The sequence below is a fragment of the Ipomoea triloba genome, chromosome 1 (genome assembly GCF_003576645.1).
Source record: "Ipomoea triloba cultivar NCNSP0323 chromosome 1, ASM357664v1".
In the NCBI taxonomy this organism is placed as follows: Eukaryota; Viridiplantae; Streptophyta; class Magnoliopsida; order Solanales; family Convolvulaceae; genus Ipomoea; species Ipomoea triloba.
Genome location: NC_044916.1, coordinates 779,060 through 794,752, shown reverse-complemented (window position 1 = coordinate 794,752; position 15,693 = coordinate 779,060). Strand labels below are relative to the sequence as shown.

At 39.1% G+C, this 15,693-nt stretch overlaps 3 protein-coding genes and 2 non-coding genes across 6 annotated transcripts; 4 read left to right on the top strand and 1 right to left on the bottom strand.

Moving 5' to 3' along the window:
• Positions 1-61: 61 nt before the first annotated feature.
• On the top strand, positions 62-5,374 carry LOC115997208 (probable protein S-acyltransferase 23). The gene is made up of 13 exons (XM_031236720.1): positions 62-483; positions 577-717; positions 838-950; positions 1,293-1,372; positions 1,791-1,954; positions 3,057-3,195; positions 3,282-3,381; positions 3,568-3,619; positions 3,706-3,783; positions 3,925-4,023; positions 4,444-4,522; positions 4,612-4,760; positions 4,854-5,374. Exons 1-13 carry the CDS (start codon positions 241-243, stop codon positions 5,040-5,042), a joined length of 1,626 nt encoding a protein of 541 aa, XP_031092580.1. The 5' UTR covers positions 62-240; the 3' UTR covers positions 5,043-5,374.
• A 350-nt stretch (positions 5,375-5,724) lies between these two features.
• On the top strand, positions 5,725-5,798 carry TRNAV-AAC. The gene has a single exon. It is a non-coding gene; the product is annotated as a tRNA-Val (tRNA).
• A 28-nt stretch (positions 5,799-5,826) lies between these two features.
• On the top strand, positions 5,827-10,528 carry LOC116026558. 2 transcript variants are annotated; one of them, XM_031267890.1, is made up of 3 exons: positions 5,827-6,451; positions 6,961-7,308; positions 9,424-10,528. In XM_031267890.1, the coding sequence occupies exons 1-3, from the start codon at positions 6,320-6,322 to the stop codon at positions 10,255-10,257; spliced, it is 1,314 nt and encodes a 437-aa protein (XP_031123750.1). In that variant the 5' UTR covers positions 5,827-6,319; the 3' UTR covers positions 10,258-10,528. The 2 variants fall into 2 exon arrangements, with proteins under 2 accessions (XP_031123750.1, XP_031123743.1); XM_031267883.1 differs by lacking the exons at positions 5,827-6,451; positions 6,961-7,308 and adding exons at positions 7,824-8,434; positions 8,944-9,291.
• TRNAV-AAC lies at positions 7,708-7,781 on the top strand. Its single transcript has one exon. It is a non-coding gene; the product is annotated as a tRNA-Val (tRNA).
• Positions 10,529-10,585: 57 nt separating the features above from the next.
• Positions 10,586-14,528, bottom strand: LOC116026550 (AT-rich interactive domain-containing protein 4B). Its single transcript, XM_031267871.1, has 10 exons — positions 14,239-14,528; positions 13,345-13,400; positions 13,202-13,263; positions 12,180-13,112; positions 11,999-12,062; positions 11,819-11,908; positions 11,631-11,729; positions 11,440-11,532; positions 11,183-11,355; positions 10,586-11,076 (listed from the first exon to the last, which is right to left on the bottom strand). Exons 1-10 carry the CDS (start codon positions 14,426-14,428, stop codon positions 10,914-10,916), a joined length of 1,923 nt encoding a protein of 640 aa, XP_031123731.1. The 5' UTR covers positions 14,429-14,528; the 3' UTR covers positions 10,586-10,913.
• Positions 14,529-15,693: the final 1,165 nt, after the last annotated feature.

The window sequence follows — 15,693 nt, the reverse complement described above, 5'->3', positions numbered from 1 at the left end:
AGAATTTGGATAAATAAATGGTTGTGTTTGAGGATTTGATCAGATTATTGACTGCAGGCTACAGTGTACACAAGAATCTTGGCGTGGAAGTCAATGCGGATGCTAATAGGACATGAAACATCGAAATCTGTGCTTAAGATCTGAGACTTGAATCACATGGTGACCCGATAACCTCGTACGCTTGAGAGTTTCGCCAATTCCGGATAGAACCCTATCCGGAGAAGGCGCTAAGTGCAAGAAATGGCTTCTGAAATCGAGGTTGTGTCGGACCCCAACGATCAGAAGAGCCCCGCCCAACAAAACCCTAGCGAAGTAGTCGTTTTCGATGTGCACTCCGCTTCTGCCTATGGAGATTTCCAGAAGCTCCGGAAGTTCGTCGAGCACGACGGCGCCTCCTTATCTCACCCGGATGGGAATGGCTACTATCCCCTTCAGTGGGCTGCTCTCAACAACTTCGCCGACATCGTGCAGTATATAATTGAGGTAATATTAGCATTTAATGTGTAAATTAAATGTTAAGTGAAGTGTAAGGAAGAGTTTTGACGCCGTAATTCGAATGTTCTGTGGATGTTGAAGCATGGAGGTGATGTGAACGCTAAGGATCATACCGGGCAGACTGCCTTGCATTGGTCGGCTGTTCGTGGTTCGATTGCTGCGGCAGATATTTTGTTGCAGAATGGGGCACGGGTTGAGGCAGCTGATGTTAATGGCTATAGGGTAATTCAGTAAAATGCTGTTGAGATTGGGGGAAAAACTGGTCTTTTTACTCTGATTTGATTGCTTGGAGTGATTGTGATTTCAAACCCTACTGTTTTCCTTGCTTTTTGTACACTACAGGCAGTTCACATAGCTGCTCAGTATGGACAAACAACTTTTCTTTATCACATAGTCACAAAGTATCATGCTGACTTTGATGTACCGGATAACGATGGAAGGAGCCCTCTTCACTGGTATCTTTATAAGCACATTCTTCTGTTATATTTTGAGCACACCTTCTTTACTTTAGACTTTAGAGTAGTATTCTGATAATGTATTATTGTGTACTTCTTTACCCTGCTTCAATTTGTACCCTATTGTAACGGCCGTTGATTTTCTCATCCTCTAGTTGTTTGATGTATCGAGTTTTATTTATAACTATAATGAGTGTGAACATAGAAATGGGATTGCCTAGTCAGTGTGGCTAGAAAGTTTCTACTGTTGCTTTTGTATAATCAAGAACCAAACTACATTAAGGTCTTTCCAGTAAATACTTAAATATGTAGCCTTATCCTGGTTTTTCACATTTTGACCAGGGCTGCATACAAGGGATTTACTGATACAGTTCGATTACTTCTGTTCAGAGATGCCTCCCAAGTCAGACAAGATAAAGATGGTATGCTAGCTCTGGATCTTACTGTTTGCACATTTTAGTGGCTGAAAGTTCTTATAGTGGTTTAACTATTTCTATTGACCTGCTTTTTCAAATTTAATTTTACCAATTTGTGATGCTTTGATGAAATAGTGCAACAATAAGATGCTACATTTAAGTTTGTTAGCATACTAAACGAGCCGCATCTAGAATATGAAATAAGTGGTTTTTATTTTATATCCTGTAGTGATTGATTTTCATTCTTATTATACCTATCCTATGAGCGTCCTTCTTTTATACTAGGGTTTTTTTCGAGCTTCTTTGTAATTGAAGATAACATAATAACTTGTGAATAGGACAATCCATACAAGAAGATCTGCAAAAGAGTTTTTGGCAACAAATTCATTTAGATTTTTTTAAAAATTTCTTTTAACTGTTGCAGGATGCACCCCCTTGCATTGGGCTGTATTAAGAGGAAATATAGAGGCATGCAATGTACTTGTACACGCGGGCACGAAACAGGAATTGGCAGTTCAAGATAAAACTGGATGTACACCGGCAAAAATTGCATCTGACAAAGGTTATCGGCACATCGCCCTTTTACTTGTACGTCAATTTTATTGTTATTATCTACAAATATTTTCACGCACATTCTTGCCGTTAAACTTGAGAAATGGAGGTCCATTTGGAATGTTATTGTGCAAAAGAGGCCAATATTTTCTTTCTTTGTTGTTTCACTGATTTTTTTTTCTTCTGTTAACTCATTCATTTCATTAGTCAAACCAAATTTTGCAGTGAAATGTAAAATAACTGTGTAAAATTATACTAAGCCAAATTAGAACTTGAATTGCCAACATCTGCTCAAATATGAATAGTTTGTTTTCAATTGGCATTTATTCCTCTTTCCCTCTCTGGCTGTGAAGATTTAATTGGGTTTTCAAACTTTTCATATTGAAATTCAATTAAGTACTGATTTCTATTTAAGATGATATCTTGACTCTTGAGAAGTTAAAAACCGCTTTTTGGTCCCACGAGCATAGTGGCACTTCCACATTGCTCCCATGAATTTCAATTTGGCCAAATGTGGTCAGTGGATTATAAAAATTGACTGATTCTGGTCTTGCTCTTAACCCAAATGTTATATATGTATGTAAAAAGTCATCTATGTTCCTAAATTTTGAGGGCAAAGTAAACATTTATGTTGCTTCACCATCATCAATCAAAATTTTTTATTTTATTTTATTTTTAAAAGGATTATGTTGAACAATGTCAGCTAGATTGAGAACCCTATCTATATTGTCCTAGCGACTTTCTGGCGGCCATGCCCTTCTCTATATTTTCCTTGTTTTTTTTCTTCTCCTTTTGATTGGTTGGTGGTGTTTGAGTAATGGACATGTCTACTTTTTCCTCAAATTTTTGGCACATGTAACACACATGATCTTTTATATCCATTTTTAACATTTGGCTCAATGGGAGCTGAGGACTATAATTGGTTAATTTTAATAGTCTATGAGCTGCGTTTGTCCAAATTGAAAGTTGTGGGTGCAGTGAGGAAGTTTCACTACACTTGTGGTCCAAAAGTGGGTTTAACTCTTAATTAAGCATTGAGTTTAATTCTGTTCTACAAGTATGGCTTATATCTGTGAAGTATTTCGAGGACTTTTGAGTGCCTCGTCACCATAGCCATTGATTATTCGATCCTGTGCAGACTAATGTAGAACGCGCACAGAGCAAGCGAGGGAAAGGCAAATGTTGTTCACGAATAGGAGGCGATAATGGTTATGCCCCCATTTTATTCAGTGTAGTTGCAATTAATATCATTCTTTTCATCAGTTCTGTTATCGTTGGTAGGTGATCTACAATTAATTGTATGCCAATTTTTCTATACCATCAATTGGCATGCTAATTATTGCTTTACTGTTGCTTGTGCTAGCTCCTAATCTTCCAAAGGCCACAGCTGTTGTCGCACTTTGGGGATGGATTGGTGTTTCCTTGGGAGTTGCATCTCTCTTAATGCTCGTTCGTTGTTCTAGGTAACTGTTTTGTTTGATGAAAATGATTTTTTTTGTTGGTTTTAAAAATATAAAGCTATCTTAGTTTTTTTGTTCGAGGTTGGTTCTCAGAAACCATAATATGTGCCTGCGGAATCTACATAGGATGCTGCATTTAGCTTGTAAATTCTGTTCCTGATACTAATGGTTATTGTCTGTTGCTTGCAGTAAAGATCCAGGTTATATTAAGACGGGAACCAGTAAACATTCTGATTCAGAAGTACTCAATCTCCCCTCTAAAGTTAGAAATTTTCAAATTTCCTTTGTGATACTTATAGAATTGACGGGGTTGCTAAACTTTTCCAGGATCCTTTGTTGAATATTGATCTGAGTAACTCGTCCATTTGGATTGGGAATTGGTCTCAACTCTGCCCCACCTGCAAGGTTTCTCATCGTCTTAGTATCTTATTTATATGAAATGCATTTTCTGCTGCGTGGGTTATGCCTTTGTCTTGCAATGCAGGCTTGCATAGCCATCCTTATCTCATATGTTTTGCTAATGCTTGTTAAATTCTTTCATTGAAGATAATAAGACCACTTCGGTCCAAACACTGCACTACATGCAACCGCTGTGTGGAACAGTTTGACCATCACTGCCCCTGGATATCAAATTGCGTGGGAAAGGTATAAACCACATTCTTTTCTTTTGGCAATATCCTTTTGTAAAACCTATACGAGTTGCTTATCCATGGAATTTATTCCCTACGCTAATTGCATATATAAATGCACAAGAATGATGTTAAGCCTTTTTCAATCTAACTTATATTTTGAGGTTCCTTTTGGGTTATGCAATATGTTGCGTATATAAAATTTATTCCGGTATAGAAGTACACAAGTGAAACTGATGGTGCTGTCATTGCTTTCTGAAAGATTTTTGAGTTCTGCTGCTCGCAAGTCCATATTATGAAGAAAATTGTTCCCATATAAGTAATATGACTGTTGCTAGTTGTAAATCATTTTAATTTTACCACTATTATTCTTGTTCACTCCATACTCGCAGCTCCATAACTACTGTTTTGTTCTTGTTCTGGCTGAACTTTGCAGAAGAATAAGCGAGACTTCTTCATTTTCCTCTGCATGGGTACTCTGACATCACTAATCGGCGGTGTAGTCGCAATTCATAGTACGTAAAAACAACTAACGCATAGTACTCACAAAGTTCATAAGTCGTTTTAAGGTTTAGCGAGCTTACAACCTAATCCATTGTTGCAGGAATCTGGATCCCAGTACTGGCATCAGGAGACGATGGATCATGGCTGCATCGTGTGGTTTCTGAGCATCCTGGTTTATTTGCTTTTCTCTTTATGGATGCGGTTATTTTCATTGCTGCTTTTACTTTGTTCGCTGTCCAAACATACCAGGTAACTGATCGTCTCTTTGTAGCAGTAAAGGATATATTAGTGATTTCTATCGTTTTTGTTCATCTCATTTTTCTTTCTTTCTTCCATTTCCAGATTGGTCGGAATATAACAACCAACGAACAGGCTAATGCTCGTCGGTACGAGTATCTTCATGGTCCAGATGGTCGGTTTCGCAACCCCTATAACTATGGATGCGTGAAGAACTGCTCGGATTTCCTAATCCACGGCTACACCAACGACAACGAGATTGCGTGGCCACCATTGCCGCAGGCTGTCAGGTAGCAGTGAAGATATGGTTGCACATAGAAATGACCTTTAGAAGATACAAATGCCCATTGCCACTTTGCTGTGTGTAATACAGTTCTCTTCATCAAGTGATTCTTTGACCTTTAGAAGATACAAATGCCTATTGCCACTTTGCTGTGTGTAATACAGTTCTCTTCTTCAAGTGATTCTTCTCTGGCTCTCTCCCATTTGTAATTTTGTATACCTTGATTTGAATGATGAAAAATGGAAGTTGGAATATAATGTAGGGTGTTCTGCACAGATGTGTATTATTACTTGAAATAATAATCTGTCCAAAATTATGTGCACCCAATTAAGCATTTTGATCAGACTGTTGATTTGGTAACTACAAGGTTTTTAAGTTTGACTCTTAGTAAGAGCGGTCTATTATTAGTTTTTTTTTTTTTTTTTTTTTGTCAGTCAACTATGGACAACTTAAGTTTGTTCATCTCTTTGTAGTCATTTGTTAATTAGAGTCACAAAACAGAGTTTACCTCGTACATACCCTCAAAATGAATAATATATGCCACTATTTAAAGGTGTGTTTTGGAGGATCAAAGAGATAATCGAATAGTTTACCAAATAACCTTGTAACAATTGCTAAATGAAAATGGTGGTATGCCTTGCCATGTTGCTAATGACAGTTAGGATATATTAAATGCGACAGAGTGAACAAAATGGTGTCGTGGTGTAGTTGGTTATCACGTCAGTCTAACACACTGAAGGTCTCCGGTTCGAGTCCGGGCGACGCCATTTTCCAGTCTGAAGTTTTGCGTACAAGACTGCTCACAATAATACGACGTCGTTCTTGATGTCGTCTGCGGCGAGGCCGTCGTTTCTCCTTAAATTAATGCTAGAAACACGGATTAAGTGGGGGCCCACGAGCAGTACCTGTAAAAATAAATAAATAATATAATGGAAAATACAGTGCTTTACCCGACCGGACACGTGACACGTCACTCCATCCAATAAACTCAATAATTAAACTCAACCCGCATCACTCTCTCGCTTCCCATTGGCTATCGTCTTCCACGTCAGCGGTGTTCAGGAGTCCCCGCCACACATCTCGAACAAATTTCTATCCTCCTTCGTCGGTAAATTCTCTCCTCCGCACTCCTCCTTCCTCTCACAGCTCTCCCTAACTTTCCCTCTTACAATTCCCACTGCGAAATTCCGTCGAGATATTTCTCATTTGTCTTTACGATCTCTCTCTCTATCTCTAGCTCTCGTCCCCTTCGTTCTGGAATTCCGTAGCGCGTAAGTTCTCCGGTCGCATGGCTCCGACGAGGATTCCATCGGTTAGCTTCGCAGCTGTTTGTTTGGTTCTGATCGCGATTCCTTTTCCGGCGTCGGAAGCTTTGATCGCCGGCCAGGATGCCAATCCTCCTTACCCCAAAGCCATATCTGTAAGATTTATCTTGCTTTCTCCTTCTCTCTGCTCTTATTGCCATTGATTTTCGTGTAGTAATATCTCAGAAACAGCAAACTGTTGAGGAAAAAATCCTAAATCTGTTGTGTTTCGGCTAGAGTTGGAATTTTGCAAGCTGGTGTAGTGTAGTTGTGTCTGGATTAAGTTTAGCTTTGTTTTATTATGAATTTTTAGTCAAATTAACATTTGAAAAAAAAAATGATAGTTTCTAATGATTCTTATGATCAAACTGGTTGAACAGCCAAAAATTGGTTCAAGTTCATGACCTTAACAGTGAATCCCCACACACACTAAAAAAAATTGAAGAATAAAATAAATTCAAAGCTTGTTAGGATAAAGCCATGAAAATATTTTTAACTTTTTCCGGATTCTAGAATTTGTAATGATGACGTGCGTAGTTTGGGATTACGTAGGATTGGCTTTAAATTAGATTACATTGAAGTCAGGAGTATCTGACTTTTTGTGTTCCTTTTGCCTTTCAAATAGGATTTGAAGGAAGCAATTGTAAAGGGGTTGGGATTCAAGGAGGAGGATTTCAAGATATCTGGATTTGATTGGAGAGACATCTTAGTGGGAAGGTCGGTGGCTTATGAGTTTGATGTTGAGATTGATAATAAAGTTCTTCCCTTGAAGCTTCTGGAGGATGTGAATAGATGGGAGTATGTGGATTTGCCCATTTTCCGGGTACAGGACCCTACAAGGCCTGGAGAGGCAAATGGACTGGTGGAGAAGCACAAATTGGACAGTGAGATTCCTGTGTTAGCTCCATTCACTTTGGCAGGGCCTATGGAGCTTTGGATCCAGGATGCCGAGAACATGAGGCTTTCACTTCCTGTAAGTTGAAGCTCTACTAGTTCTTCCTATCATTCTCGTGACCTTGATAGTTCTTAGAGGACCAAATACATGCTANTTTAAGTTTGACTCTTAGTAAGAGCGGTCTATTATTAGTTTTTTTTTTTTTTTTTTTTAGTCAGTCAACTATGGACAACTTAAGTTTGTTCATCTCTTTGTAGTCATTTGTTAATTAGAGTCACAAAACAGAGTTTACCTCGTACATACCCTCAAAATGAATAATATATGCCACTATTTAAAGGTGTGTTTTGGAGGATCAAAGAGATAATCGAATAGTTTACCAAATAACCTTGTAACAATTGCTAAATGAAAATGGTGGTATGCCTTGCCATGTTGCTAATGACAGTTAGGATATATTAAATGCGACAGAGTGAACAAAATGGTGTCGTGGTGTAGTTGGTTATCACGTCAGTCTAACACACTGAAGGTCTCCGGTTCGAGTCCGGGCGACGCCATTTTCCAGTCTGAAGTTTTGCGTACAAGACTGCTCACAATAATACGACGTCGTTCTTGATGTCGTCTGCGGCGAGGCCGTCGTTTCTCCTTAAATTAATGCTAGAAACACGGATTAAGTGGGGGCCCACGAGCAGTACCTGTAAAAATAAATAAATAATATAATGGAAAATACAGTGCTTTACCCGACCGGACACGTGACACGTCACTCCATCCAATAAACTCAATAATTAAACTCAACCCGCATCACTCTCTCGCTTCCCATTGGCTATCGTCTTCCACGTCAGCGGTGTTCAGGAGTCCCCGCCACACATCTCGAACAAATTTCTATCCTCCTTCGTCGGTAAATTCTCTCCTCCGCACTCCTCCTTCCTCTCACAGCTCTCCCTAACTTTCCCTCTTACAATTCCCACTGCGAAATTCCGTCGAGATATTTCTCATTTGTCTTTACGATCTCTCTCTCTATCTCTAGCTCTCGTCCCCTTCGTTCTGGAATTCCGTAGCGCGTAAGTTCTCCGGTCGCATGGCTCCGACGAGGATTCCATCGGTTAGCTTCGCAGCTGTTTGTTTGGTTCTGATCGCGATTCCTTTTCCGGCGTCGGAAGCTTTGATCGCCGGCCAGGATGCCAATCCTCCTTACCCCAAAGCCATATCTGTAAGATTTATCTTGCTTTCTCCTTCTCTCTGCTCTTATTGCCATTGATTTTCGTGTAGTAATATCTCAGAAACAGCAAACTGTTGAGGAAAAAATCCTAAATCTGTTGTGTTTCGGCTAGAGTTGGAATTTTGCAAGCTGGTGTAGTGTAGTTGTGTCTGGATTAAGTTTAGCTTTGTTTTATTATGAATTTTTAGTCAAATTAACATTTGAAAAAAAAAATGATAGTTTCTAATGATTCTTATGATCAAACTGGTTGAACAGCCAAAAATTGGTTCAAGTTCATGACCTTAACAGTGAATCCCCACACACACTAAAAAAAATTGAAGAATAAAATAAATTCAAAGCTTGTTAGGATAAAGCCATGAAAATATTTTTAACTTTTTCCGGATTCTAGAATTTGTAATGATGACGTGCGTAGTTTGGGATTACGTAGGATTGGCTTTAAATTAGATTACATTGAAGTCAGGAGTATCTGACTTTTTGTGTTCCTTTTGCCTTTCAAATAGGATTTGAAGGAAGCAATTGTAAAGGGGTTGGGATTCAAGGAGGAGGATTTCAAGATATCTGGATTTGATTGGAGAGACATCTTAGTGGGAAGGTCGGTGGCTTATGAGTTTGATGTTGAGATTGATAATAAAGTTCTTCCCTTGAAGCTTCTGGAGGATGTGAATAGATGGGAGTATGTGGATTTGCCCATTTTCCGGGTACAGGACCCTACAAGGCCTGGAGAGGCAAATGGACTGGTGGAGAAGCACAAATTGGACAGTGAGATTCCTGTGTTAGCTCCATTCACTTTGGCAGGGCCTATGGAGCTTTGGATCCAGGATGCCGAGAACATGAGGCTTTCACTTCCTGTAAGTTGAAGCTCTACTAGTTCTTCCTATCATTCTCGTGACCTTGATAGTTCTTAGAGGACCAAATACATGCTATGTTGTTCACCTGTTCCTTGTCTTGCTGATTGGTTTTGGTTTCTCAATAATATGCAGCATGATGTGGATGCTGGTAAAGTGAAGAAAGTGGTCTTAGCAGATGGTGCAATGGTCACTGTTAAGGGTGCCAGATCTGTAAGTCTCCGACATCCGGTTGAGCTCCCACTTCCGTTTAATAGGTCCCAGAATGGGTTTGCCTCTGGTTTGTTAGCTCTCGCAGAACATCTACGTCGTGCTCCCCGCACTGAAGGTGGTCCTGTGCTATCACTTCGCATCGTTGGCCCAACATCTCTCACATCTCCTACTTCATCATCACCCGCTTCAGCTAATAGGCTTAAACTTAAGCGTCTTGCACCCGGCCTAGTAGAGCTATCATCAGTGCCTAAAATGAAACCCATGGCCATGGATGCCATCTCCACCATTGATCTCCAGAAAGAGTCCACAGCCCTCTTAACTCCCGTTCAGTTCACTACATTGTGGCCACTCGTATCTGTCAATGGTTCAAATTCTAACTTGCTTGGTTTTGAGGCCTTGCTTTCATCTGTGCTGGGTCCTAAGGCAAATAAAAAGGGTTCTTTCAAGTTGCTGAGGGCAGATGTATCAGCTCAGACTTTCGTGAAGATAGGTTTCGGATTGGAGAAGAAGTTGAAAGAGGGGGACAAAGGGTTCAATTGGGAGAGTTTTCCTGAGTGGATGACAAAGCCCGAGTCTGTGAGAATGCATTTTGAAGTGTTGGCCAAAGTAGATGGGGACAAAGTTGTACCTGAAAAAGTGGTGCAGGTTAATCCTGTAACTATAGAGAACACCGTGACACCAAATATGCTCTCAGGCAATGTAAGCATGTCTAAAGCTCCCATTGTTCATCCTCCTCCAATTCCATTCACATTATAAATTCCCCAGAGGTAGTTGAGGATCCGAGCCATATTGTATAGGTAAAATTTTCTTTTATTTTTATTTTTAGTTTTTTACACTCTCCCTGATTTTTAATCATGCTCTAAACAGAGCTAAAGAGAGTGGATATTATATGTTATAGAAGAATGGAGGACAAATCTTGGATTTTATTGAATAATGAACATCATTTTGCTCAAAGGGAGCGCGCATGTGTATTATATATATTATATGTTATATTAGAATTGCCAAGAAATATCGTTATTTATTGAAACATCATTTTGCTCAAAGGGGCCTTATTTGAGGAGTGAATTTCATGAATCTTATTCTGTAAGATAAACAGCAGATGAAAGAAATGATCATCCATCCTATTATTACAGAGATGACAAACCATGATTGTGTACAAATTGGTTACAAAAATATAAACATGCCTACAACACTTCTGGAAAACTCAGTCACACAAACAATTAAAAGTAATAAGCAATATAGTGTAATGTGTCATTGCAGTTAAACATTACACAATTCAATAAACAATTGAACAACAATCTCATGTTAACTTTATAGTGCACAACTTGTTGGAACATGAGTGGAATTAGAAGTGTCACCCGTTGTCTTTTAGCCCTTGAGGATGACCCTAAAAGATGCAGCAGAAGCTGTGTCTATGTCAACTTTCTACTGCAATTTTTTGGAACATGAGTGGTATGGAAGTGTGGTTCCTTTGCGACAGTCACTCGTCTTTTCCCCCGTGAGGATGAACTTTTATCTGTCGTTTCAAGATTTCGACTAGGTGATGATGCCATTGCCATCTTTGTTGACGCAAGCCTGCAGAATAGTTGACAAGCACAACTTGGTTTGAATTTTTGATTGATATCTTATGATTTATAGGAAAAAGATAGTCCAGTATACATAAGCATTTTGCTTTACTAACCTTTGAAACATGGCTTGTTTTTTCTCCAAGGGGGATTTGACCTTCCTGGTAGCTGATCTTTCACTCCTTTCCTGGAATGGGGAAGCATTAGGTCTTTTCGGTGTCATAGTGACTGTCTTTGATCTTACTTTGTCTCTGGACATCTTGGTTCTTTCTGCTGTTCTGCTCCCTTTCTGTAAAATTTTAAATGTGGTGAATACTATTGGTAGACTTTAGAATGGTAGACTACATTATTCAAAATTCGAATAGCTGCTTACCGTCATCAAACTGCTATCGGTGTCTGATGATTCTTTGCCCTTGCAGTTGCTACCAGCACCCCTATTTTGTTGCTCTGTAGACTCCCCATTGCCCTGATATAACGAATTATATGCGGTTGTCAGACATTCAAGTGCACAGATTTAATATAAGGTCTCTTTTGTCAAGTACAGTAGAAAGAAACAAGTATTACATGAGTATCTGCTCCATGTTTTCTTAGCAAATTTCCACTGGGAGGGTCTGGATGATGTCCTTTCCTCTCAAAGTTAGATTCCTTAAGAATGCTTCTTTCCTGAAAACCCAAGATTTATCTGATGCTTTCAAAAAGAATGCTGACACTAACAAAGAAATCTAAAGTGGAAATAGCATTGCTTTGCTTACATCAGTTCTTAGCCTGAAAGGCTTTGGGTTTGTAGGCTTTGGTTTCTTGAATTTCAGCCCTGAAAGATTCTTGTCTGCTGGTTTGATTATCTGGTTGACAACAGTTAACATGAATAAGCAAAACAGGGCTTTTTCACCAAAATGAAATCGAATGAATTAAAGAAAAGGAAAAGGGGGTACCTTTTTTATGGTGTTCGTCTGTTCGCCTAGAATTTTGGTCTCGATGTTGTTATCATTTACCGTTCTGTAAGGTTTCAGAAAACCAAATCAGCACACAGCATTTTGCTAACAAATAATCCAAAACTATATGGATATTTATCTCTAGAGGGAGGCTATGAGAGCATAAAGACTAGTTTCAAACCTGTTTTCATTGGCAGATACATCATTCTCTTTGTCATCACCTTCTGTGGATTCGGTTTCATGATATTGCACTTCAGATGGTTGGATCTCAGTAGAATGATTCTTAAAGTTCTCTACATTCTCTGAATTTTCTTCTGTATCCTGTTCACTTCCTTCATTAGATAAATTCAGCTTCTCTCTTGGAGCCGTGGATAGAGGCTCTGAGGATGGGTTTGCTTCTATTTGTGGAGATTCAGTATCATTGCACTCTCCACCAGCAGTAAGCTGTTGCTTATCATTCTCTGCATCAACCTCCATGCTGCAGGGCTCGTTTTCAACTATCTCCTTCAAGTTGCGTTCTTTCTTACCCTTCACAGACTTGACTGGCTTTACTTTCTTGGCAGCTTGAGGTTGGGACTGTGAAGGGACCTTTGCCACTCTATTATCCTTCTTGGAGGTTTTAACCTTTACTGCACTATCTAATGGCATTGACTTCAATGGAGTATGTCCAGCATCCTTTAATGATCTGTTAGAATGCCCTAATAAACGCTTCTTTTGGCTTGTTACCTCAAGCCTCTTCATCCCTTCACACAGCTTTGTTAGAGGCATACGCAGCTCAACAGATTTCTTCAAACTGATAGCTTTCTTTGGAGAGGAGAACACGAGAGCCTTTGCTGCCATCCGATTCTTTGGCACTGCAACAGTGGTAGGTTTGGGATTCTGAACACTCCGAAATGAATTTGCATCTGGAAGGCACTTTTTGCTCCTAGGAGTGGTAAGATATTTGGCTGCAACTTGCTTTGTTTTAGCCTTTGGAGTAGACATTGGATTTGTAGGAGGTTTAACTTTCTCTTTCTCATAACCCAATTTCCTGGAAATGGATGAAGCCACTGCTAATCTTGACACCCTGGGCTTTGAATACTTTGAGGGCACTGTCATTGGGCACTTCATGTTTCTATCAAAGTAAACAGGGATCAGAACATCAGATCAATGTTAATGTGAAACAATTTAGACCAACTTTAGGTGATCTACAAACTACAATACCTTGAAGCATTTCTATTTAGTGCCTTTTGGAGCCTTACATTGGGACTTCTTGCTGCCATTACCTGTATTCATAGATATAATCACATTAGAAATGCTGAATCCCTTGACAACTACACCTAAAAGAATCAACAATTATGACCAACCCGAAGAACGAATTCCTTGTAGATTTTCTCACAGTCTTCATGTTTTTGCTCACATCCTGAAGCAGAATGAATGTAATTCTTAACATCACAGTTTTGGAACATCTTGAAAACTCTAGCTATAAGCTATATTATGTCACTACAATAAATTATACAATATACATCTAGGAGGCAATTCCAGTCAAGTTGGTCAGGCTGTTGTGGGTTACAAGTTCGACTCCCAGTGGGAGTAGCCTATTGGCAAACCTAAGTTTGTTTATGTGATCCTTTGCCGGTTAAGGTCACGAAGTAGGATTAACCCGGGTGCACGTGTAGTGGAAGTCTAGTTTACTAGAAAATAGAAATATGAAGCTTTCACTATGATAATAAGACTAGAAGAACAAGGTTAGATCTATATACTAATGCGAGAACCCGGTGCACACGTAGTGGAAGTCTATTGTACTAGAAATATGAAGCTTTTTCTACCAAAATAAGACTAGAAGAACCCGGTGCACATGTAGTGGAAGTCTATATACACTTAGATCTATATACTAATGCGAGAACCCGGTGCACACGTAGTAGAAGTCTAGTGTACTAGAAATATGAAGCTTCCACTATCAAAATAAGACTAGAAGAACAAGGTTAGATTTATGAAGGCGTTGCATTAAAGCAGATAACAGTATGCATCAGATTCTGTTCTTCGTTCTCGCAATAGTGTATAGATCTAACAGGAAGTTCATTCAACCTATGCTCAGAAGCTAACACAATGGCGAAAACAGTGTTGCAAAATCGAGCAACGTAATTTTCAGATCGTGTATGTAGAATAATAAGGAACCTTCATCATATTCAAACAATAGTACATGTAAGTTGAGAAATTACTAACAAAACTCGGAAATTTGAGAGGTGAAGACACTGTACCAACACGGAGGCAGAACCAGTAGTGATCGTCGGGGCGGAAATAATCAGGAGCGGTGAAATCGACGAACTTAGGAGCCTCGATCCTCTCGTAGAACTCCTCGTCTTCTCCGGTGTCCATACTGCTCCCGCCGCTACCGCTGCAAATGGACTCCGGCAGTGAAGCGGATCGGATTCCGAGTTCCTTCACCATTTCGGCGGTGCGGTGGAGCGTCGCAACGGATTCTGCGAGTGCGTGAGAGAGCGAGGAAGAAGAAGAGCGTTTGGTATGGATGTGGTGAATGCTTTGTTGTAGACAGCCGTTGCTTTTCAAATGCCTGTCTGCAAGTAGCCGTTAGAACTTAGAACCGATCTAGCTTGGGGGCAAATGTGGAATTACATACATCAACGACTTTGGCCCCATAGACCATTGTTATTCGTTCTATATGCTTGTCACTTTGACAGCTTGTGGGTGTACCAAGTAAGCTAAAATTTGGTGCAATTTTCCCAATCAAATTAGTTAAACGGTTAGTTTAATAATTGCAAGTTTTTAAATTTGATTCTCAAAGTTTTCTATCACTTCTTTGTTAAGGCCAGATGTATGTTAATATGTAATTACTTAGGAAATGCACTCTTTGCTTAATCAACTTAAAAATAATGTGTTGAAGTTTATAAGGGGTTATTAATGAAAGTAAAGCATTTGTAAAGAAGTCAACAAAAGTATGGAAGAACACTCTTTGCTAATCATGTGATTACTTTTTTGAAACATATTCATTTTTAATACGATGATATACCTTCACTTAAGCAAGCTAGAGACTTGAGGAAAATTCAACTCGTAATAACTCAAGCATTTGTTTCTTCCACACTACACGCCTATATTGAAATTCAACTCCATTGCTCATCCTTGTCATCTTGCAAGAGTTCACCTCTCTCAACCTTCTTCTTGCTCTATATTAAAACATTCATTTGTATTAAATTTAACCAATCATTCATAAGACTAACATTATCCTTAAATTGTCAAAGATCTTGTGGTCAAGCGGTATAACTGTGACTCTCCTAAATAGGAGGTTATAGGCCGTAGTATTCAAAAGTATTATCCTTGGTGACTTTGGATTTTAGCACTTTTAAGATGACATGGAAGCTTTGTGTGGATTTAGAAAGCTTGCAAGCCTGCAAAAGGCTACCGCTCAGCAACATGTGACAACTTTTTGTACTTTCTTTTTATTTATTAATTTGTTATTATATTATAATAATATAGGAAAATGTGATATTTTTTTAGGACATGAGAGTGTCGCATGCGAGATGTACGTAAAATATTAAGTGAATTGTAATAATGTGCAAGTATGACTTACTTTTAAAACGGAAAAAGTATTACAGGAGATAAAAATAACTTAAGTTTGATCTTCCAAATCACTCTTTGCTCTTGTTAATCTCTAACCTCCTACTTTTTCTTTTTCTTTTTGAAGGGGGGGGGGGGGG